At 36.9% G+C, this 24,314-nt stretch overlaps 1 protein-coding gene across 1 annotated transcript in view; it reads right to left on the bottom strand.

Annotated features, from left to right (window-relative positions):
* Window positions 1-295: 295 nt before the first annotated feature.
* Window positions 296-24,314, bottom strand: part of LONP2 (lon peptidase 2, peroxisomal) — a gene marked incomplete at its 5' end in the record, with an annotated part of 42,939 nt that continues 18,920 nt past the window's right edge. Inside the window, 7 exons of the mRNA XM_009579487.1 lie at window positions 296-1,097; window positions 2,939-3,129; window positions 4,478-4,685; window positions 12,301-12,443; window positions 21,679-21,812; window positions 22,888-23,014; window positions 23,550-23,700. Of these exons, the coding sequence (XP_009577782.1) occupies window positions 876-1,097; window positions 2,939-3,129; window positions 4,478-4,685; window positions 12,301-12,443; window positions 21,679-21,812; window positions 22,888-23,014; window positions 23,550-23,700 (1,176 nt within the window). The remainder of the gene's footprint in view (window positions 1,098-2,938; window positions 3,130-4,477; window positions 4,686-12,300; window positions 12,444-21,678; window positions 21,813-22,887; window positions 23,015-23,549; window positions 23,701-24,314) is intronic.

Below are 24,314 nucleotides of genomic sequence, written 5' to 3'. Positions count from 1 at the left end.
CAAGTTGATTTGTATCAGGTAAGAATGAAGGATGTGTACTTTGTCCCTCCAAAATGTTACCAGGCTTTTTCATAAAGTCTTCCAAGTATGCTCCACCTACTTCTGGTGCTGTAAGTACAACTGTGCATGTGGAACTTCAGTGCATGATCTCCCTTCCTACACAAGAATTAGTACATTTCAGTTCTTCTGGAGTTGCTTCCTGTATTTAGGTTTGAAACATGATGTCTGCATTGACCTTGCTACAGACTAGAACTGAGTGCTGAAAGGACTTACTAACAACTTAATTTAGACCATATTGCTTCTGTTCAAATCCCTTAAGCGTATTTTTTAGATTTCAAAAATCTTATTTTTCCTGTGATGCTACGGCTCCTTACCATATTGAAAGTCACTTCCTAAATAAGTAAGCTCTTGCGCCAAGTCAGTTTGCTTTTCGGTAACAACCCCATCTATTAGACTCTTCCTGTGCTGCGTTTGCTGCCATTTGTGTTCTCTGAACATAGCTCACAGAATTGCGTATTACTCACTGTTTGTGGGTGTGTCCTTTTTAAAGATGTAATCAGCTGCTGACATTTATATACATACATGCCAGATAAGCTCAGGAATTCTTTCTCAACAGCTTCAGCTTTCTCATGCTTGGATCTATCAGGAAATGAGTATTTTTTTCAAGATTCTTTGCTGATGATTGTAAAAAGCAGCAAATGCCCGTAAAATGTGGTTTCAGGTTGTTAACTGCTGAAGTAATATTTTTATTTTGATTGCATTTACACCCACATTTAAACAATCAAGTTTAGCTCATAGTTATACTTGATACATATGTAGCTGATGGTTATTGATCTCTATTAAATTTGATACAGAAGTAGACTCAGCCTGTCTGCTTAAAGTTTACTATTCAAATGCTCAACTCTGGGCTTAACTGCAAATCCTCCATCAAAAGCTGCATTAAGAACTTCATCTAGACAGCTTGCCATAACAAAAGTCAAATCTTGACGTACATTCACTGCAATTTCTTCAAGATCTTTTTCATTTCTTCTAGGAATGATAATTCTCTTCAGTCCAGCTCGGTGTGCTGCCAGGACTTTATCTTTAATTCCCCCAACCTAATAAGAACAAATTCATATATGAAAAAAATCCACGACACTAATCTAATAAAGTAATTATTGTAACAAATCACATCAGGAGTTAAATTTTAATGAAAGGTTCTCCCTCCCCCAATCATTTAGGAAAGCAATTAAAAATGCAGCAGTAGTTTTAGCTCATTATATGCTTAATGAGGGAAATATGTTAATATGCTACAGTACGCTTTCTGTAACAGCTAATAACAAAAGGAAAAAAAAATTAAAAAATAATATAGGAGTGCAGGTACAAGAGTATCAATAGTGGAAAAGTCATTACTTTTCAGGAATTTTTTTTCTTAAGAAAGATGGCCTTAACTCAATTTTTTCATATGATGTGCTGAAATCCTGCACCTACATTAGAACAGAAGATTTTCACGATAAAGGCAGTATTAGGTCTAGGGGGAAAATGGTCTTAAGCATGCTTTATCGTGCCACATAAGTAACTTGAGTTGTACAACAGAAACCGCACAGAAAAGCAAACCTGTGCTCCAAAACTGCAAAGATGGCTTTGTTCTAGAAAAACAGGCATCACTTCAATAAGCCACCTGTTTGAGTTTGTAAGGAGATGTAAAGAGGGGGTTTAAATTAGTTTTTCTTTTAGCCACAGCTGTAGCTTCTTCCCCTTGAACTCTTTTCTAATCCTATTTAAAGACCCTCTTACAGAAGAAACTTGTCATTTTACAATGCTTTAGAGGAAAGGAAAGCCGTGTATTACAGCACAACGGGCAAAATTGCTCTGAAACAAGGTAGTAGTGAACCGTAAGTCCTCACGGTGATCAGTCTAGTCTGGACAATGCTACATACTTACCACATTGCTTGCTTTCAGGAAGCAAGTGCAGTTAATGGCATGCTTGTATCAATTAAGTTACGAATAATAGTAAGATTCTAGACAACATTCAGAAAGAAGGTAAACCTGGTTTAGTATTTAGAGACACCTAATTTTTGCACCCACCTTAAACAATACGAAAAATTCGGTCGCTGGTGCAATAAAGGCAATTTATTTGGAAAGCTAAGATCAGAGTTAATGCAGTGTTTGTTTTTCACTAGAGCCTTGAACAGTGGGCAATCTTGTCAGTGTAACTGCCACCAGAATGCTACTTCAGAGATCCTTCTAGTCTGCTACCTTACCATGTTATCTCTGGTTTACTCTCTACTGCATGAAACAAAATACTATTTTCCAACTTCATCCTTCCTTTGTCCATCATTTGGTATGAGATGGTAACTCCCACATCTGCTTAATCACTTATGCAGGCTCCGTTTGATACTTAAAACTAAACCTGTATTTGTTTGAAAGCTTTCCTTTGCCCTCATGCTTTGAAAAAGCTTTGTGGGAACACCGTTCAGCTGAACTATATACAAGGAACAAAATTTAAGAAGAATCTAAAAATACATGTATAGAGATGGTTTCAAGAGTAACCTATATGCAATTACTGTAAGAGCTTTAAGAAACAACTTTTCAAAGAAACTGGAGATACTTCTGTAGTAATAGCTTGAGGAAGCACGTTTAGAAATTGCAATACATATTCTGAGCCATCTTGAATTTTAAGATTTCTAGGTTTCCTTTCTAACTAGACATTATAATGTGCTTTCCCTGCAAACAGCATCAAGACTAGCTTTAACATTAAATGCAAAAGAGACAGGCGTGGTACAGTACTACAGCAGGCTGGCTTCCATCAGCCTCTTACAACTGCGCCAGAGGAGACGGGATTGCTGCTAAGGAATGAACCAGCGAGACTTTGCTTTTGTAAATGGCTATAAACAGATTTTATATCCAGAATATGGAGAATTAATACAACTTAGCTCTTTTCTCAAATTACACTTACTGGAAGAACAAGGCCTCTTAGTGTAATTTCTCCTGTCATGGCTACATCTGAACACACCAGCCGCCCACTGAAGAGTGAAGCAAGACAGGTTACTATGGTAACACCAGCAGATGGTCCATCTTTTGTGACAGCTCCAGCTGGGAAGTGCAGATGGATGTCAGTGTTGTCAAGGAGATCAAAACTTCCAGAAGCTTAAGGAAAAAAAAGAATGGTTTGAATGTGAAAAATCTAAACCCATTTTGTTCCTGGGTCTTTATTCTTTAAAGCCCACCAGAGAACTGAAAGTCTTAGCACTATTTTTTAACAGTAGGCTGAAAAAACAACACTATGTTGCAGAGGCCCTAGAAAAACAAACAAAAAGAAAACGCAACAAGCTTTCCTACATCCAGATTCCCAGACAAAACTGTAACAAGTTAACCCATAAGGCTCACCCTTTGCATGTGTTGGGAAATTCAGAGTGGGGATTAAGGTAGAAATCAAGGAATTCCTACATGGAACTTTTAGGGTTTTTATGTCCCAAACCATAAATGTCAATTTTCAGAGAACACACCATAAAATCAGCACTCCACAGAAACCCAGTATTGACCACTATTATAAAGTAAATATCTCATTTACATCTTTTCACCTTACTTAACCTGTAGGACATAACAGTGTAAACTAGAGAAGTAAATGTGTATACAGGTAATGCCAGCAGCATTCATACATTGATTCAATTTGGTTTTTTAACTATCATCTAAACTTCCATAAATAATGAAAGATACTGGACAATTACTTCAAATACTCAGCAGATGATGAAACTAGAAAGCACATTTCTAGAACTCCTGGGAGGTTCAAACAAAAAACAAAAGAGTTACAAGTTTGTTGACTGAAGTCCTGTTGCACTGCAGTTCAACAGCTGCCATGCAAACCCAACAAATTCTCAAAATATTAAAACTTAGACTACGAAAACCTACTTGTAACAGAAACTGTGTCTTAATTTTAGAGGACGACTACAGACTTGTGTATCTATATCTACATCATGAAAGTACTGCTATAAAGCTTGAATGTAAAAATGAGTAAGAGGCAGTGTCTGCCACAGCTAAGGAGAAGCACCTTGGCACAGAGGCTGTCCACAGCCTTCCAGGTTGTTGCAGGGAGGGACCGGCCAGGGTGGGAGAATCTGCAGTGACAACTCCTGTTCTGCCTAGACTGACCTGTCTGCAGGGCACTAACGCCTCAGCTGGGCAGGAATCAGGAAAAGAACTACAAAAAAGGATCTCTAGAGCTGATTTCATCTTCAGTGCAGCACTGATTGCTGGAAAAGCCTTCCTCGGTTAAGGCAACACTTAATACATTTCCACAGTGAGTACAAGTAACTGCCACTGTTACTCAGCAATGTTACAATCTGCTGAATTATTGAAAAATACCAAGTTTTAGGACATTTAATTTCCATGCAATATTAATGCTTCCTTTATGTGCAGCCCTGCAATAAGAGGCCAATGGATGCATACAATCTCTATGATGCAATACAGCTATGCATTGTCTTTTTTCCCAACCTACCGTTGGTTAGCTGATATCTCTTTGCATTGCTGCGCAACCAGCTAATTGCAAGATGTGCCGACTCCTTCATAACATCTCCGAGTTGACCAGTCAAAGTAAGCTGACCTTCTCCATCCATGCGACTAGCTTCTACAAACATGATCTCTCCCCCTAAGGGAGTCCAAGCCAAGCCTATGGCTACTCCTGGCTGACTTAAGCGTTCGGACACCTGGAGGAAAATAACAGAGGAAACAGTTTAGGAAACCGTCATAACAAAACTATTGCAAAAACAATTTGGTAGTTGCTTTTAAAACAACTGTACCCATTAAAACACAAAAGTTAAGCCCAAGTATCTGATCTCTTTTTTTTTTTTTTTTAAATGCAGCAGTAATTCTGCCTTATATGTAAACATTGATTACAGAATAGGACCTGTATGTGGCTGCTTAGCTTAAGGCAATGGCAAACATCTGGGTATTTCATTCTTGAAACCCTCCCCACTCCCAAAAGTTCAATGAGAATCTTTCTCTTCAAAGGACTTCAAGTATTTAGTCAATCCTGACTGAATGCTTATATGACTTAATCCATCTGCTAGAGGTATATTTGCCCTATTCTGTTTGTTACTTACACGAAAAAGCCAGTTTTGCTCCCGAATGTTACCTAAAAGCCTTTTTAAAGGAGGTTGCATTGCCTGAACTAGTCAGACAACACACTGATTTTTGTTTATTGCAAACATTTGTAAATAATTTTGAATAATGAAAACATGAGTCTGCTAGCAGGCTAGATATGAAAGAGGATGGGAAAACTCACTGACTCCCATTAGTAATAACAAGTAGTTAAGCAAGCTCTACCCTGCACAAGACTATGATCTACTTATCTAAAAGTCTGCCTATTCCCAGTTACTGATCAAAGTAATGGAGGTCTCTGAATCCTAGTCTCCTGTGTTAAGGAAAGGAAAAAGAGGCAGGATGTCTTCCATGAAAGATCCAGGTTTTGGGTTTTTTTTCCCTTTGTCTGAGAGAGTCTTTTAGAATATACAGAAAGTCCTTTTGTTTTCCTGAGCTTCAAGGAGATGAAGAAACCCTGATGAAAGATCATACAGCTATTCAGCATGTTCTGAACTACTAAGTTATGTATTTATTACGAGGCAGAAAAGAGACTGGATGAATTTTTACTGTGTCAGGCAGTGACTACAGCAAAAGACAAATACTCCTTTGTTAAATAAAGCGATAGGCCCATTTTAAAATAATTTTGTCTCTTACTGAAATGCAGAATTGGAAGTTAATTTGATTCATTCCTGAAAGGGATGAATTCTTCATTAAACCGTTCAGAGAATTTAAAGAAATGTTTCATTTCTTGGATAGAAAACAAGTCAAACTCCTCCACAACAGAACCATAGGAAAAGAATTCCAATTCTGAAATCTGCATTTCTAGTTGCATTAAAATTTCTTAAACTATTTTTGTCCCTTCTAAGAACATGTAACATTCCATTTTATACTACTTGCAAATCCAGAGCAATAGACAGGGTTTTTTCCTCTAGCATCAACTCATTCTGCACTGCACAACCTACTATAATCTTAATGCTTTCATTTTGCTTCTTTCCGAGAGTTAGCAGAGAAGTAAACTAATCAGACTTTGCGCAGACACTGAAAAGGCAAAGCTCTGTATACACAAAGTTGACTTGCTTTTAACCATCAGCGCAGCTGCAAGATCAGAGAAATCTGTACAGAAGCCTGCACAGCTGAGTACCTTAGGTCTGGAGGCAGAAATACTTGTACAGCTCTGCTGTGAGCTGGCTGTGTTAGAAATACTTCGACTTGTGAGCTTCAAAGATAGTAAGTTATTAAGTATGCTAGTCCCTTACTAAAATGCCTCTCTGTAACCCCACTAGAAATGCTGCTGCAAGTCCCCAAGTAGTACACAGGCCTGAAGTTTTTTAAGTCAAAGAGCAGCAGTGGATTACCTAAGCAGAACAACATAGCCTCCCATGAGATTATCAGAACAAGAACTCTCTTCCTAAATAGGAGCCAAACGTTAACATTTCAGTATTAGGCTGAAATCCATCCCCATCATAAAAATAAAATAAAAATCAAGACCATAAAATTCTTAATGCTAGTTTTTCTCTCCTGTTTCACAAATAGAAAACGGCTTCCTTTATGCAGTAAGAGTAACAACTATTCACTCTACAGCTGGTACCTCTGGTTACTGGCCAAAAAGAGATGCACATTTTAAATAAATAAGCTCATTTACAAACACACGAGTTGTGCTACTTGTAGCTGTAGACAACTCAGATATATGACAGGAACAGCTTGCTCATGCAAGAGAATTGGTGAAGCAAAAAAAAAAAAAGCATTTAAAGTCCTACAAAACAAAATTAAATATACATGCTTCTTGTTATAATTTCTGATTTTGTATTATATGCTTTGCCAAATGCTATACTGAACAATCAAATGCTGTCTTCTTCTAAGTTTGATGACTAAGATTTAAAATGTGACCCTTGCTCAGGATCTGTTTCTTGGTTTGAGGGAAATTAGCACACCGCAGAGGCGCAGCGCAAGTAGTGCCAACTCTGGCTATAGCAAAGCTATGCTGATACAGGAGCTCCTGGCGCAAACGAGACTCCAGCTCTCAGGAGAGAGACAAGCAGCAGAGGCCTGTGGGACTGGTGTTACGCTCCTGGATCTGGCTGCCAACCAGGTAAGTTAGTAACTATACTGATATCACATTAAAGCAAAGGAAGCCACACAGCCCCTTTCCTTGGTTCTCTTATGGCTCTCGGTTATCTACATATTTTGAACGACATCATGCCATTTGCTTTTATTAGCATAATTTAGCTAGAACGGCTGCTTCTTTTTCTAGCATTTAAGAAAATTGTACATAATAGAGTCTTTCACTTTTATGGTATCAAAACACCTCATCTTACCAAGCATTTTCATTTTTGTTAACATAAGTTTCTATATCCATTCCCTGTATTTTATTACTTACAGTGACTTACTCTGATTAGCTTAGTAATTGCTTAGTAACTCAGGTTAACAAAATCAATTCATCCTGCTTACGCTGAAATCCAACAACATTGAAGCATTCTCCTTTACACTTGAGATAATCCTGTATTTTGGCAACCTCTCATGGTTTCAAACATTTCGAGTATAATGAACAAAAGTAACTGTCCATACCCTCTCCCATCCCAAAGTAGCCATCAACAAGGTTTGTTGGTTTGGGATTTTTTTTTTCTTTTCCTTTTTTTGGACTGGACGTTAGCACTGGCTCTAACTGTGTATCAATTCAAAACAGTTTACAGACTAATTCCACTGTTTGAGAGCTCAGGGGCAGAAAATAGCGAACATGACTAAAGATCAAAAAACAAGTGGTTCTAAAGACTCATAATTTATCTCACCTCAGCACAAACTCCTTCCTCTATCCTCAGACTAGGTAGGTACCTCCTCCTACTTTCACAAGTAAGTTGAGATCTGGTAAGAGAAACTAGGTGTGTAGTAAGTGTTAATCACCTTTCAACCATCGTTCTTCGCACTAACTGGTAAACTCAGAGGCCAGCAACTTCTCTTGCTGTACTACCAGAGACTGTACTACCCCTACTGCAACCTCCTCACCTGAACATTAACTGATGCGTGTCGACAGGCATGTGTCCAGAGAATGCCCTGGCAGCTTTGATAACCATCTTCAGAAAAGACCCCTGAAAATCCCTAAAAACACACACACAAAACCCCATACAACCATACAATACTTAGTGGAAAGTGCATTATAGTACATTAAACATACCTATGAAGTGTTACAGTGAGCTCCACAAGACTCAATCACTCCTGGCACCCCTGAATAATTTCTTCTCACAAAAAGTCAGAAGAATTTAAATTAGAAAAAATCCTTACTTACACTTTTTAAACAACTTCAACTAAAAATTACCATTAGAATCAGCTGATGACTGGTCAGGTTTGTCAGATGATGGGAGAAGATGTCACTGACCTACATAAACAATCTTGTTTTTTGAAAATTTTTGTAGATGAGACCAACCCAGCTACGATCTAACTGTAATCTGAGTAGACAAACATATTGTCAGATACATTTTAGCTGCCTGGACACCGCAAAATTAAAGTCTTAACATTTAATGCAGTCATTTATTTTAAAATATTTAAGGTTATTCCAAGATAAAGGAAAAGAGACATCCGCAAGTCTGCAGTTTTGGAGTTACTTTGTAAGTCAGCATAATTGGCAAAAAGCTATTAAGTCACTGATTCATAATGGGAAGATGAGAACCAGTCTTAAGTTACTTGCTGGCCTTTAGCATCTTTGTTATCCTTCCACAGGTTCTCCCAACCTGACTGTACAAACCTTTTTTCTAGACTACTCTTCTGATGCATTCCCTAGCAAACCACTACAGGCAAAATATGTAACAGCAGCTTCCCTTTAAGGGAAGAGGATTTCCCAGAAGTATCACCACAAGACCGATATTTCTTAGATGAAAATGCCTATCTAAACCTGTGCTTTGTACAGGTTTTGCTTCTAAAAGATAACCTAATTTGTTCCTTAATTAGAATTGTGTATGTCCCATTAAATAGAGCTATTCTTTTATGGCATCTGCACTTTCAGTTCCTAGAATAGGTAATTTCACTGACCTAGAGCTTGTGTCACTTCAACTTCACTCACATTATGAGGATACGGACTAATTCTGATGGACCTTCCTGTGGTGCCAATAATGTTTTTGTTAACTGAACAGAATTAAGGGTTGAAAGAAAGCGGGGGGAAGTTAAAATCCAAGTCAAAAGAGAAATACTTCATTATAAACACTCTGGATATGTTATGAACCCTTTCCCCCAAAAGCGTGCTGTGCTGAAACATTTCATTAAATCTTTTACACTTTAAACTACTGTCAAGATTATTCTTCCAAAGCTTTACTGTGTGATCTATTCCAACATTTGTTCTGTAGGGTGACACATAAGATTATTTATTTGAGATAAATGAATTAATCCTACAAGTATGAGCCAAGTATTCTGTCATGCCTTTCTGCTGGGAGACCTCTGCAGAAAATATACAAGCAATGCACTGAAAAGGTGAAAGATGAATCACTTATTTTAAGGTATTCCCTGAAGGACAACATATCAATTAAGTCATGTCATGTTTTCAGTTGTATTTGCTCAGTCTCATCCAAATACTGACATGGTGGCTGCCTCCGTTGTATCTTTATTTCAACTAATTATAAATGGCAAAATGCAGGTCAAAGGTGAAGCTTTAAAGACTAGATATCGAGAGAGAGACACATTGCAGACTACAAAACCAGAAAAAACACCAGTAGCCAATCTGAAACGCCTGTCATTGAGACAGGAGCGATACTCTTCATTTGAAAGAACCTTGGGGGCACTTTAGAAAATTTGGAGAAATAACAGGTTAGTTGGGAAAATTCATTAAAACAGGAGTTATGTGGCTATCTGAGCAATTTACATTGAAAAAATCATAAAGTGTGTACTGAAAAATATTTACTCATTAATAAATACAGCAAATAGTACATGAAAATAAATCCTGAGCTGCTGAGGGAATTGATGCTGTGTGGATTCATTTCTAGTTCTATTTATACACTACTTAATTTGCCTGCTAAATATGGAAACGTTTAAAAAACCTTTGATACACAAGTCAAAAGCTTCAGTCAGTCTTATTTCAGCTTATATAGGCCAGCAGATCCATGAAATGCTTATACGTATATTCATGGCAACCATTCATGCAAAAAAACCTGCCCAACCCAGCACTCATGTATTTGTATATTTGGAATTAAGAACCACACTTCAAAAATTTTACTTGCACTACTTACTCCTGTAGAAGAAGGACAAAATAGCAGAAATTATTTGCCAACACAACCACACTACCAAATTTAAATGAATTATCAACTCCAGAAAAAGTTCAAAATTAGGCAGAACATCTAACGAAAGTCACATATTAGCATATTTCTTGGCCTACAATCTGATTTTTAAAAAGTGTGATAAGTTCATATTTATTTGAATTAATTCTACTCTCGATTGGGAAGTAGGAGTACAGTTGCAAGTGACCAGAACTTTTGTACAAATTTACAAAATTCAATTTATTTTTTAGCACCTTTATGAAACTAATAAACACCGTTTGTAGAAATCAGAGTAGTGGCTTGAATATTAAGTTCAATTTACTACAATGGCTTTATGGGCATCTGCAATTCAAGCACTAAAGAGCCAAATGATCCTGCAGCGCTTTAGCTCCAAAGACCAGATATCTGAAGTACATAACATACCTCAAAATGAAAACTTGGATAGAATGTTATTTCTCTGAAAAAAAGCCCACATGCTATTTTCCAGTAATTGTTTCCAAAAGTCAGGTGGCGAGAAAAAGATAGACAGACTAGTAAAAATTTCCGTAGGAGTATTACAAATGATCTGATGGCTACAGTCATTCCAAATCAAGCTAAAGTATATCCACACTACCTTCTTAATTAAAATAGCCTTGAACTGTCTTGTGTGATTTTATTGTTGGGTATAGCGACTTCTGAGGGACGAAAAGAAAGAACGTAAGTTGCTTACAATAAAGTCATTTGCCTAAAGAGCAATCTCTTCTGATTTCTGAAAGTAAAAAAAATAAATCAGAACACAAATGACCAATGTGAAAAAATTCAGAGTCATAACGTCCTGGTTCTATTGATCACTTGATCTTCCCTGCCTCCCATTCCCCCCAACTCCCACTGCTACCATCATCCTCCTCTAACACAATCAACAGTGCTGTCTTCTTTCAACTTGTTTCCTCATTTCTGTCTCTTCATTAAGAATCTCTTCCACAATAAAATCTTCATATCAAAAAACCTCAGTTCAGGTCTAAAAACTGACTCATTCCTTAATGATCATTCATTTTCTCCTGCTTTCCCTGCGTATCTTGTCCCCTTTTTGTCCTCCAAATCCCACTGGAGTCTAGTTCTCTCATCTAGGAGAGAAGAATTATCACAGGAAAGTTCTTAGAAGTTTGAATTTTGTCTCTTCTGGAGGTTTTCCCTTCATTTCTATTTTCTCCATAACTTACTGGTTCACTGATCTTTTCTCCAGGATAAATACAGAAAAAATTTAGCGTTCCATCAGCAACTGGTTTCCTGTCATAGTGTTATATATGCTACTTACACTCGGTCAGTTCACCTGGACCTGAAGTAAAGCAGAGAATAACTGCAATGTAAATGGTGAAAAGAGAATCCCAAACTAACAAACTATTTTAATTGATGGCATTTTCATAGAATGTAGCAAAATATAGATGGGGGAAAGAAAAATTCTGGAATATGCCTACTGAGGAACAGAGCTGTACTAGGAAGCTGGAGGTGCCTGACTGATCATAAAACATTTTTAATAGCTAAGAGTCACATTAATCTAAAGAATGTCTGAGAACTTCTGGTGCAAACTGAAGTGGTTTTAATACCCAAAAATGCCGACTGGCTTTAAGGAGGTATGTGGGACAGTCCTTAACACAGCTGCCTCAGAGACGGGATTCCTAGGTTCTACTTTTGGCTTCTCTCCCAAGACCACCAAACATCCCCCAAACAAAAGCAAAGTTGTTATAAACTAAAAAAACACCACCACATTCTTAAGCACTGCTGCAGGCATCTTTGCTAACAGAAAGTCATGCCATTATGTTATTTATATACCCTGAATTAAAACAAAACAAAACCAAACCTTCTTTAGGTGAAAAAACACTTGGTGGAACACAAAGAAACACAGTTCCGTTACTAATACATTTTTTAAGAAGTTAATATTGTATAAACTCAGTCAATAGCAATAAGATAGACAACTAGTCAAACCAGACAGAAATAGCAGCCAGGCAGAAACAAATGAGGATGTTACCTCCATTTCATACATGGGTGGCCCCAGGATATCTTTTAAAGCATGGAAATCAATTAAAATCGGCATTTCAGGTGGCAGAGCCAGGTCAGCTGTGTCACTGATGGATTCTGGTTTTGCATCTTCTGTGACATGCTCTTTGCAATCTAAGAGAAGAAAATCTAATTTAGTATTTGTGGCAGTCTTTCTTGACGCAGGAATTAAAAAAAATCATGACAGAAAAATAAAATACTCAAAGAAATGCTCAGAAAGTTCATGAAAGTGTGCTTAAACTATCTTTCACAAAAATCTTGTCAAATTAAAGATAATATGGCATCAAATTTAATTATTAAGCCTAAACATGTTCTAACTGTTCAGCAAAGATAATATTAAATCTAGAGCACTGACAGAGATGCAACTGACTTGTTTAAATGCATTTTGAACTAGGTCAAATAGCAAAACACATTAAGTTCATTTAGGACTTTGCACTTTTCATCAGATTTGTGCACAAAAACAGTATTTGTAGGAGATGATCATGTTTAATATAGCATAATATAGAATATAGAGCTGAATGTGGAAATACCAAAAGTTCAGTAACTACTGTTCTTTTTACGTACCTTTACAACTGTGCTCTCTGTGGTCTCTTTCTGCAAGGATTTAAATGCTTAACTTCTGACACTAATAATTAAGTCTGTCAAATAAAGTAGGAGCATTTTGGCCAGATTTACATACATTGCTTTGCCACATGGCTGCATTACTTATAGCTAGCCTGCATTACATTCAATGACATCTCATTTCCCTGTATCCAACAAGGATAGCATAACTTGCTGCTCTGTAACTGCCTTCCTCTCTCCACACCCCAATCCCTTGCACACGCACGCTCAACACCAGCTGACTGGGCATAGGAGAACCTGCTACATGTAGGTCACACAGAAACCAGCTCCACTGGAAGCCTAGCTCATCCAGCCCTGGTACGCTGCCTCCTTCCAGGCTGTCAGATGGAACCACCACCCCAACATAGCACAGCCCACCTTTATCGTAGCCTATGCAGCACATATTCTGACATTACACTTTTTACTTTGATTTTTGTCTCTTATGACTATTATGGCTTTACTCAATCACAGAATCATAGAATGGTTTGGGTTGGAAGCTTTAAAGATCATCTAGTCCAACCCACCCCGCCATAGGCAGGGACACCTTTCACTAGGTCAGGTTGCTTAATTCACAAAATTGACGCCCCTCATTTGTTCAACAGCCAGTTCGGCACACAGCATATACAGTCCTTGCTAGTGGAAAAACCTCAAACAATTTCAGCACAACAACTTCATCTACGGCTTTTGTCTTGAAATATTATGCTTACACACGGCTCTGCTCTTCTCTTTGTTGGATGAGGTATTTCTAAGGTGCTTGACCAATAACCACTAGCAGCAAAAAATTCCTCAAAGATCAAATTATTAGGCATTTTCAGAAATACCTGCAGGTGTGATATACTCTTCAGGAACGGCTATAAAATCTGACACTTTTGAATGCAATATACTCAAGCATCACCCAGAAGGGACCACATAATTAAAGCAATAGTTACGGATTCAAAAGTGTGCTCTTTCCTTCCTCCATTTATAGTATGATTGTATTTCTTACCTATACAATTGTTTCCTTAGCAGAACTTCCTTAAAATTTCTGTTTTCTCTACAAATGTGTTTTCGATACAAAAGTGAACTGTAATGGGGACCATATAAATATCAAAGCCTCAAAATTGTTTTAAACCAGACTGCACAGCCAGTTGTTTGCATGAATAACTTCAAGAACTTAAACATCATTTGTACTAGGCCTACACTGCACATTTACTTAAGCGACTGTATACAGAAGGAGAATGTAAGCAGGGAGTCATTTCCCCACAGAATTTGATCCAGATGCAAAAGGCTCATTACCATTTTCTCGAGAGCCCTAAGCAATATTTTAGTGAAACATATATCAGAGAAATGAAAAATACTCAAACAATCCAGATGTTTCTAAGGTTCTGTGGCAGTTTTATGGCAGTGCCTCCCTGCCCTGAGGCTGCCATTATGAAAAGCATTGTACACATACATATAGTGAAGATATTTCTTCCCACCCCAAAAACACAAGCCTAAGATACATTTAAAGCGATAGTCTATCTTACGCAGGAATGTACACTGAGCTTCAGGACTTCTGCACCATATTTTGGGAAATCACCCGCTGTTGCTTCCTTTCTTTGAATTCTTTTTTACTTTCAATGAAGAAGCTGTCTTCCTTTGCATATTAATGCATGCACAATAATTGAAGATCCAGCAATTTAAACAATTATAGAAAAATAAAAATCACTGATCTAATCTATTTAATATAACTTTAAGAGGTGTTCTGTGCTGCAGAAGTAATTCTCAGAATGGACGAAGAGAGAATGTCTCCTTTCACAAGATACAAACTATCCTTTTATTAACCCTGATATATAAAGGCTTTTTTACAGTTAATTTTGTTGCAGTGCAATTCTCACTAATGCCTTCATACAGTATCAAGGAAAACATTCTACATCACTATTACCATAATAACACCAACTCAACTTTCACTCACGATTCAAATCTAATAGTTACTATCCAACAGCGACTAATCTTTCCATTGTACAACTCATTGCTCCATGCATAAATCCCATTCCCTTACTGTAAACACTGCCTTAGTCAGATGGCCCTCCTGTTGTTCCAGCATGTCTCTTTGTTTTTGTTGAACTACTATTTCTGTACATAATAAATTCAAATACATAAATACTAGCAAGTCTAGGAACATAACCCTGCATGCTATTCTTGCAACTCAGACTGCAATTTCAACACTACGGATTTTCAAAACCTGAGTAATTTGATATGACAACTCATATTTTAAAACAAAACTGAGTTTAAAAACAACTGCTTTTGTTCTATACCAAGATTTTACTGTCTAACAAACACATTTTTCCATTTCTGCTTGCTCTTATTTCACCTAGTTCTACGTATACAGCTGAAGGAGACAGACATCTCATAAACAAATCAGCAGGTAATTTTTGAGGCCACCGGCCCTATTAAAAGAATCAGAAACTCTTTCTTTAAGTTTATATAATCTAATTAGTAGACCCCATTTTATAAATCTGTTACAATAACAAACTCCAGAATTCTTCTAAAAATATTAACCTAAATTCTGACTTTATCTAATTTTCTATAAAAGCACACAGTGATGTTCCAAAATATAATTACATACACTAACTTTTTCTTTGAAGGAAAAAACATTTTTTTCGTCACCTTTACAGAAGCGCTGACTATGAAGAATCTGTAAAGACGCAAGTAATTAAGATTTCCATTAATGATGACAAATACATGTTCCCTACCTATGCCAGATGAATAGCCATGAACCACAGTACAAGTTAAATGACACATTTATCTAAAACAAGACAGTTAAATTCAAGTTTCCATAAACAGGACTTTTGGTTAGGACCACAGGTTAATCATCTTACATTTTGAGTTAAGTTGGGGAAATAAGCTAAAATGTCAAAGAAGTGCCCTTAACAGAGCTCCACACTGCACTGGAAGAACCACCTGCTGATCTACTATTACATTACTGCTTAGACAAAACAAGCATGGTACTGAGTTGTTTTAACATTTAAAAATTGGAAAAACTAAAACAAACAAACAAACAAAAAAACCCCCACCAAAAACCCAACAAACACCCCTCTCCCCAAAAAACATCTAAAAAACAACCGATCAACCAACACAAGATTAAGTTTGTAAAATTTTCAGAGCAGAATCTGCAGCTACTCATCAAAGATCATGACAATGTTCCTCAGGAATTTGCCTTTGCAAGTTCCCAAAACAAAACAAAATCTTGCACGTAAATACTGGATTTGTAAGGAAATGGACTCCTAAGAAAACATACTGACAATGAACTACTATATGTAATTCAGGATTTAATCTAAAAAAGATTTCCATGGCACAAAGACGAAGATTTAAGAATTTAAGACTGCTACTTTCTTCTAGAGATATAATGGAAATGAGTGAATAGAAGAGCCTAAAACTTCCTCAACATGTAGCAATTTCTCAGCTCCTCATAAAATGTATTTAAATTAAGCACTAGTAATACATAAGTCTTAAACCCAAAGATTTCTAGCCATACTTACTGGCCAAGATAGAAGAATGTAATAGAAACCTAAAATTTTTAAACAGCTTTTAACATAACATATTCTGATTTGCTGAATTGCTATGAAGAGGTATAAAAAAGAACATAAGCAAGAAAGAAAAGGTTTCAAGTTTTGTTGGCAATTAAAGGGAAAAGAGCATGTTCTTTTTTCTCAGCTGATTTACTAGCAGATGCTTCAGCTAGTAAATCAGACCCAGAATTCTTTTAGCCCCTCCAAACTGACTAACAAACTCCACAAAACTACAGTTAGGTAGGAAAGAATGGGATTGCCCTTGTTGACAACAGTCCACATTCAAAGCCGGGGATAACATGAAACTACATCTTAAAAGCAACTTTCCATTGTCCAACTTAAATCTTATGCACTACATACTTGGGAAGTGTTACTTCCCAAAGATTTTCTTTTGGAATGGAACTCCTTCCTGGGACCCCAATCCTACTAATGCTTACTTGTATACTTAAATTTAATGCTATGTGCATTTTTCCCCACAGGATGAGAAAATTTCTCTTTTCACAAAATAATTACATTCCATCAATTTTGATCTAGAATAACAACATGTACTTGAAGCACTTGAATTTGAGGTTTTCATGCAGGAATATTTAGATAAATTAACACGGTAAAAAAATAGTTTGTATATAAACCCAACTTTTTGTAACATTTATGCCTCTCTGGCCTAAAACAGAAAAGACGTTCCAAGCAATTTTTAGAAAGAACCACATATTAGCATCTGCAGAACTGATAAGTATACTAACGCCGGCACAGCTGAGCTCAAACTTGAGTGCCTACAGTCATACCACCATGGGATTTATGCTGATCAGATTTCATAAACTCACTTCCCAGTGCTATGGGAGATCCCGTGCTGCTGGAAGTGCTGAGTTTTGGCTAGAACATCGAACAGATCACTTTTTGCAAGAGCAGTGACGTTAGCCCAGCTGTATGAAGGCCCTTATACATACTAAAAACAAGCAAAACTCCCCACAGTCATGCATAATAATGTTTTGTGAATAAAATGCATTATGCCCAAAAGTTGAGGGAGGGAGAGTAAAGACTACGTGTTTCAGTTCACGATGACAACTTCAGTCAAACTTGCATTTAAACTCAAAACCAAGTGTTGTTTCATCCACCAGTAGTAGAACAAACTGTACTGTATCACTGGGTTATGGAAATATTTAAGTATTTTCAAAGCCTTGGTTTCAACATAGATAGAATCCTCATTTAATCACTTCTAGTTATTAAATATTACCTGTACTAAACCTCCTTTCAAGTCTGAATTAGACAAATCATTTTTCACTCTGGGTTTCAACTGCCGTATCATGATATGATGCCTTAGCGCACAGTTGCTGCATTGTATTCTCAAGGCAGTTGCACTAAAATAGGAAGGAGAGTTTCACATATTTTTGTGACTCCTAGAATTTCTTCTAGTGTTAAAGACTAGATGAGTGTCTCATAAATCTTAGATAGTGTTTCAATAAAATATCAGATAAAATATCAGTGTTACTGTACACAAGGATGACTCCCTGGAGAGGCCTGAAAAATGACTCCATTTGCTTTTGCTGGAGTTCACTGTACAAATTCAACGACTGACGCAAACTAACACTCCTCCACTTGCCAACTTCATCATAAAGCTCAGGAGTCAAAGGAGCGAGGAAGGCAATACAAAGCTGCCAGCGTATTTCAGTCATGCATTTTTGGAAAGTGCTAAACACAGCTTGACAGCATATCTCCTAGCATCAGTTCTGCTATGGCAGGTACCCTCCATTTTTAGAGCCTACTATCAAACAGTGTCAAAAGCGTGATGTTTACAAAGCCTTGAAAACAGATGCTCTACTTTGAGTTAATAATCTGATATAATCAATATAATGATGGAAATTTTGTGGTTCTACCACCTAATGACTTTCAACTTTTATTACAAACCCACAAGGCAGAAGGCACTCAGCTGAATAAACACAATAGGCACCATGTTACTATTCTGATATGCTATGAATCATATACAAATTAGGCTTTAGCAAGTTAGAATCTACAAGGCAAGCCTGTAGCTTACTCTCTCATAGTCACAACTCATGACACGTGAATGCACTAACTGTAGAGTCTCAATCCCACATCAGTAACTGACAAATGTGTAAAGCAAAAATGAATTATAGGTCTTTCTATACAGATTAAAAAAAAAAAAAAATCAAGAAATAATTCTAAATGAAACTATTAAGAGACAACAACTTGATTAACTATTATTCCAGAGTAATTCATTATATGAAATAAAAATTCATCATTGCTATGCACAACTGCACAAATGTCCACTAATCAACAGGAAAAAAAAATTCCAAAGAAATAAATTTAGGCTACAAATCCCATTATTTGCATCAACTTGCAAGTATTTGGGGATATTTCCGAGTTTTAAATACTTGGTTGTTTCCAACAGACTGAATGAAAACTAAACAAAAATATTTTTTAAAAAGTGTCCTACTCTCATACACTCGCAACAAGTGACATATTCTGCTAAAAATACAGCAGGGTATAAGCGCATTATTAGTACAAAATAAAACACAAGTGGCAGACTCCACCACTCGATACATATCTTCGTAATATCAAAGTTTAACTGTAGAGCCACCTGTCTCTTGGACTCCCTTTTATTAACACAGCTTTTTCTTATGGACAGTTTCAATTCTAGAAGTACAAAGGCTTAACAGCTCATTTCTTCTGGGCTTACTCCAAATTGTGTGTCAACCAAAAATGCTAGCATTTTGCCCTCTTTTGAAGCACTTAGCTTGCTGTTTTCACTTAGCTTTGGTAAGTCGCAAGTCCAGTACTAATTTTAACAGTGTATAATTTTAACAGTGTAAATACCTAAGTTGCAAGTACAGTGCTAATTTTAACATTGTAAATACCTCTCTCACTGAATTGAGATGTCTAATACAGTTCCTTTTTGTTCTTTGCTTTAATAGCAAATTGTTTCTTCTTACAGTATCAGGAGTTGTGCTCTGAACCTACTTTTCATTTATTTTATCAGAAGGCTTGAAGAGCAGAATGACAATTTTTTTTATTCAGGAATCGCATTAGATCTTTTAAGCACATTTTAGACACAGCTACGCTTCAGTGCAAAGAAATACTTTAAAAATATGACTTGTCAAAATTACTGTCAAAAAAGTGACAGTAGCAAAGACACCTGATATTGTTTGATGCTCGTAAGCCTGGCCATGACAGCCCAAAGGCTCAGCATTCTCGTTCAAGAGCAAGTTCAGGTATCACAGAAGTATCGACAAACCCAGTGTTTGACTTCAGAAAAATCCAGCACAGAGGAGAGAAGGTAGACAAGATGCACATAATATAAATGGAAATCATTAATAAATATGTCTTAAAAGCTATTCCTTTTAATGTAGATGGAACAATTTAAACTGCACAGTCATTCACGCATGCACAGCCACTGCTACTGTGAGAGTTCACTTTCTTTAAGCCAAACACTCAGAGAAAACTGAGCTGAATCCACTTAAGCAAACACTAATCTGTAGACCAAATTCAATCTTCTGATATTTCAGTTTCCACAGACATGATGATGATTTTAGAAAACTCAACAAGGTAAACGAGGATTTAATTTTCAGAAAGGAAATACTGAGTTAGGGAAAAAAGGCAAGGTAAAGCTGAAAGACCATCAATAAACAGATTTCCAGAGACAAATTACAAAAGTTTGTACTATGGGTAAACCTCTTCTTCATATACTCTTATAATTAGTACAACTGTTTTTACACATATTGGTTATATTTTCTCCCCCAGGATTTACTCTCTGAAAGGGGGGGGGCACCATTCAGACTTGTAAGCTGCCTTATTTTAAAGGAACGGATAATGAGTCTCCTTATTTGTCCTCCTCTAAACCAGTCCAGAACTATCGTAGCTGTACAGATGTTAAAACTGAAAGGTTTTTTCCACATCAGCTTAGTTGTGGAATCTTTCAAAACATCAAACCAACAGGGGTCTGTTTAGTATTTTAAGTTTTTGAGTATTCTGGAGCAAAAGTAAGCAGCCATTCTGCAGTTTTTGCTTTCCGGTGTCCTCTGGCACACAGTTGTTCTCTGACAGACTGGCAGTATTTCTTGTCAGAAAGTGTCCACTGGACTCATTGCAGTCTTTAAAAAACAAATAAACAAAACACCCGACACCCTGTTTGCTAGATTTTATTGAGACTAAGGACTATCCACATTTTAGAAGTTCAGCTTCAGGTTCAGATTCTGTCCTTTCACATTTCTCATCTACCTTGTACTGTGGGCTCCTGCAGACATCTAGGGCTGCAATGAGCACTCTGAAGCCTTCAACAGAAAACTGCTGTGTACAGTGAGATCCTCCATCAGCAACTGGCTGGAATAAAACCATAACCGTCTATGCTCTGCATGGTATGTTTCACCAAACACAGTATGGATGTTCATTTTTATTAAGAGAGAACATTGATTTGGGGATGAAAAAGGGAGCAGTCACCAGTTGTGTGTTGCACACGAATTGGATAATGGGCCTGACTCATTCCTTTCCCGCTTCTGTTTCAAGACTAGAAAAAGGTCTACCTTTACTGGTAAAGCAGTTACCTGAGTATTTTTGCTGTTTAAGACTTTTATGTTCAGTTTTCATACAGTCTGTTGGATGACTGGGAATGATAAATTATTGTCTGTGTACACGGGTAACAAGAACAGACTTACTGAAGTTGACAAGTTACCAAAGCTCCAAGAGACTTAGAATAAGCGCAGTCTTAAAAGGCATATAAAAAGAGCCCCTAAACCTTTCTAATTTCAAAGCTCTTCAAGCAGACATTTATTTTAGAGTGCAACAAAATAACCTGATTGAGTTCTGAGCTGGTAGAGCATGCACAGCACAGTTAAAGAACCTCTTTAAAAACAATAACTAAAGCCATGCTTAGTCTTTTATTAGAGAAAAAAAAGTGAAAGATTTGCGTAAAAAAGCCTAGGAAGACATAAAAACATACACAAATCATAATTGCATACCTAAGATATGAAACAGATCCACTGTACTTCTCAATTACCAACCTGGCAGGCTGAAATTACTCTACTTATGTATCCCAAGCCATAATTCAGCACTGCTTGAACCATGCATAGTAAGAATGTCACTCTATTTGCAAAGCTTTTAAAAACAGAGCCCTTAAAGAAGCATAAAAAAGGAGAAAATGTTGATAAATCAGCTTCCTAGTGACTACGTTAGAAGTTTCCTTTTTAATAAAACGTGCAAAAGATACACACCTTCTCCTTCACCCACTTCAGCACGATCTGGCTTTGTTTCTTTGTGCTGTCCTTCTGCCACTTTCACTGCCACTGCTCTGCAAATAGCTCCCAGCTTCCGATCCAGAGAGCGGACTCCTGCCTCTCTAGTGTATCTAGCGTAGAGACAATTGTTTTATTAGTGGATATGCTTTGTAAGAGAGATTTCTTTTGAACGTAAACACACTTTCTTTTTAAAAATACTTCCAAATAAAATGAGATGTTAAAGTCAGTGAGACCTTGGGCTACTTTAATAAACAGGGAAAAAAGTCATGTGCTTTTATCAAAATAATTGTAGTTTGCTGATAAAATTGTAAAGAAAGACAAACTACTGAGTGGAAAGAAGACATGACTAACACCTGGTGTCAAACCTTAGTGAAATGCTAAACAATGCTCCCATAGCACTGAGCTCTTCTCAGATGCATAAAAACTAAAAGGAGGAACTATTTTAAAACTCAAAATACAGTTCACTGAAAACTGAGGAACTAACTGTAAAAGAGTATTTTCTTTTAGTCTATGAATTAAAAAGAAACACCAGACAATAACACTCACTAAATGCCAAAATGCTGTTCCTGGTCACAAAATACTGATACACTTTGTCCATTAGAAATAAGCTAGTTTCAAGTCCAAAAGATGTTCTGATCAGTATCTTTGCTTTCACATCCAACAAAAAAAGTAGTTCTACTTAATACAAGCAATTTAAAAAACCACATTTTAATTTTTTTAACCTAATTCTGATTTTTAGACAAATGTGGCCCACCAAGTCACAAGAAACAAAATGGTAATTTCCATTTTTTCTATGAAAATGACAGAAATAAAACGTCATTCTTTAAAATAAAGGTTGTCTGCTGCCAAGATCATGGCTTCACACACTCAACACTGCAGCAATACTAGCTTCAAGTGTTTCTATTTATTCATAGTGCCTTGCCAATTGTGTCAACACAACTGATTGTGAGCCACACTCTGAGAGCCAGAGCAAGGAATTCTCTAGAGAAGGAAGGATAATTTGGTTTAGACAGCAGAGCCAGACAGAGCTCAGGAAAGAGCAGTTCCATAAATTACCAATTGTCGAAATTCTGAAGCTATTAAGGACAATAGATCTTAAGAAATGTTTTTTGTTATCAGTTTATAAATGATTTACTAGTTACCAGAAAAAGAAGTTAAACTTAAAGCAGTGCATAACAGATTTACCTGGTAATTATGTCCAAAGTGGTTACTTGTGGAATCTGTATTTGCTGTGGAGTCAGGCCATGTTGTTCAAGCTGTTTAGGAATCAAGTGTCTATGTGCAATTTCAATTTTTTCTTCTTGTGTGTATCCTTCAAAAGAAAAAGCATATGTTTACTAATCTTTTTGCTCATAGACTACAATATAATCAAATTTCTTACCATTTATAATTGTACCTGATTGAATTTAACAAAAAAAAAAAAGCAGCTATAATTTAAAAGGCTGTTGGTATGATACTTTGTGGTTATTCATAACTTCATGTGAACAAGAAGAATAGAATTTTAGTGTTTCAAAGATCCCTTTCTTCACTGGAATCTTAAAAAGATGCATCAGCCAACAGCCAGTTAGAATACAAACACATCGATTAGTGAAAATATTGTTACAGAATGTATCAATGTTATCTCCATATACCCGGAACTGAATTTTCCTAAGTGCAATGCTAAATTTCATTCTCATGACAGAGGCCATAATGGAGGCATCCCGACTAGTCTCTTTTAACGATTCTGGCCATTCAGTCTAGATTCCTGGCAGGCTTACCTTAAGGAACTGCTTTTCATTTCAGGAAAAACACCCCAACATTGTTTAGGACTTGCAATAGCCACTGTAATGAAAACACTGTAGCGTTACCTGGAACTTGAATAATTTCCATTCTGTCCAGCAGAGCAGGTGGGATAGTAGCTGTAGTGTTGGCTGTAGCTATAAAAAGGACTTGGGACAGATCAAAAGCTACATTTAAGTAGTGATCGGTGAAACTGTGATTTTGTTCTGGATCCAAGACCTTAACAAGAGTGAATAGAAAATTGATGCAGTTGCTCAATTAAAAGTAAATAAAATATGTACATTAGAAGTAAATAAAATATGCACAAATCGAATAAAAATATTCCATTTGGATCTGTCAAATCTGACTTTAGGTTCATAAATATGTTATGAATATTACTAAAGCCTGACCCTCAATATCCTGCCTCGCTCTGATTACTCTGTAACTACATTCCACTCCACATGCAAAAAAAAGTCGTTTCCCTATTAGTTCTTTTTACCCTTTTCTAAAGATGGCTGCAGCATTTCTCCAATCATCAAGTACCTCCTGTAAGCTATGCCCGTGACCTTTCACAGATAGTAGAGACTGGCCTTTTAAGGACTCTCGGCACCCTTGGAAAAGCAGCCCATGTGGTCCCATGGACCTGTATGAGTAGAATTCTCTCAAGTAACCCCTGACTCCAATCCTCATCTGCTGCTGGTAGCTGTTCTTACTCTAAGCACACCAACCTGAGAGATCTCTCTGTGAAGACCAAGGGGAAGGACATGGATTATCTCAGCCTTACCTGCTGTCACTAAATCACCTGCCCCACTCATTCAGCTTTGTCCAGCCTTTTACTACTAATGTAATAGAAG

Source organism: Fulmarus glacialis, unplaced genomic scaffold (genome assembly GCF_000690835.1).
Source record: "Fulmarus glacialis isolate BGI_N327 unplaced genomic scaffold, ASM69083v1 scaffold38046, whole genome shotgun sequence".
In the NCBI taxonomy this organism is placed as follows: Eukaryota; Metazoa; Chordata; class Aves; order Procellariiformes; family Procellariidae; genus Fulmarus; species Fulmarus glacialis.
This window is presented reverse-complemented; position numbering and strand designations above follow the sequence as displayed.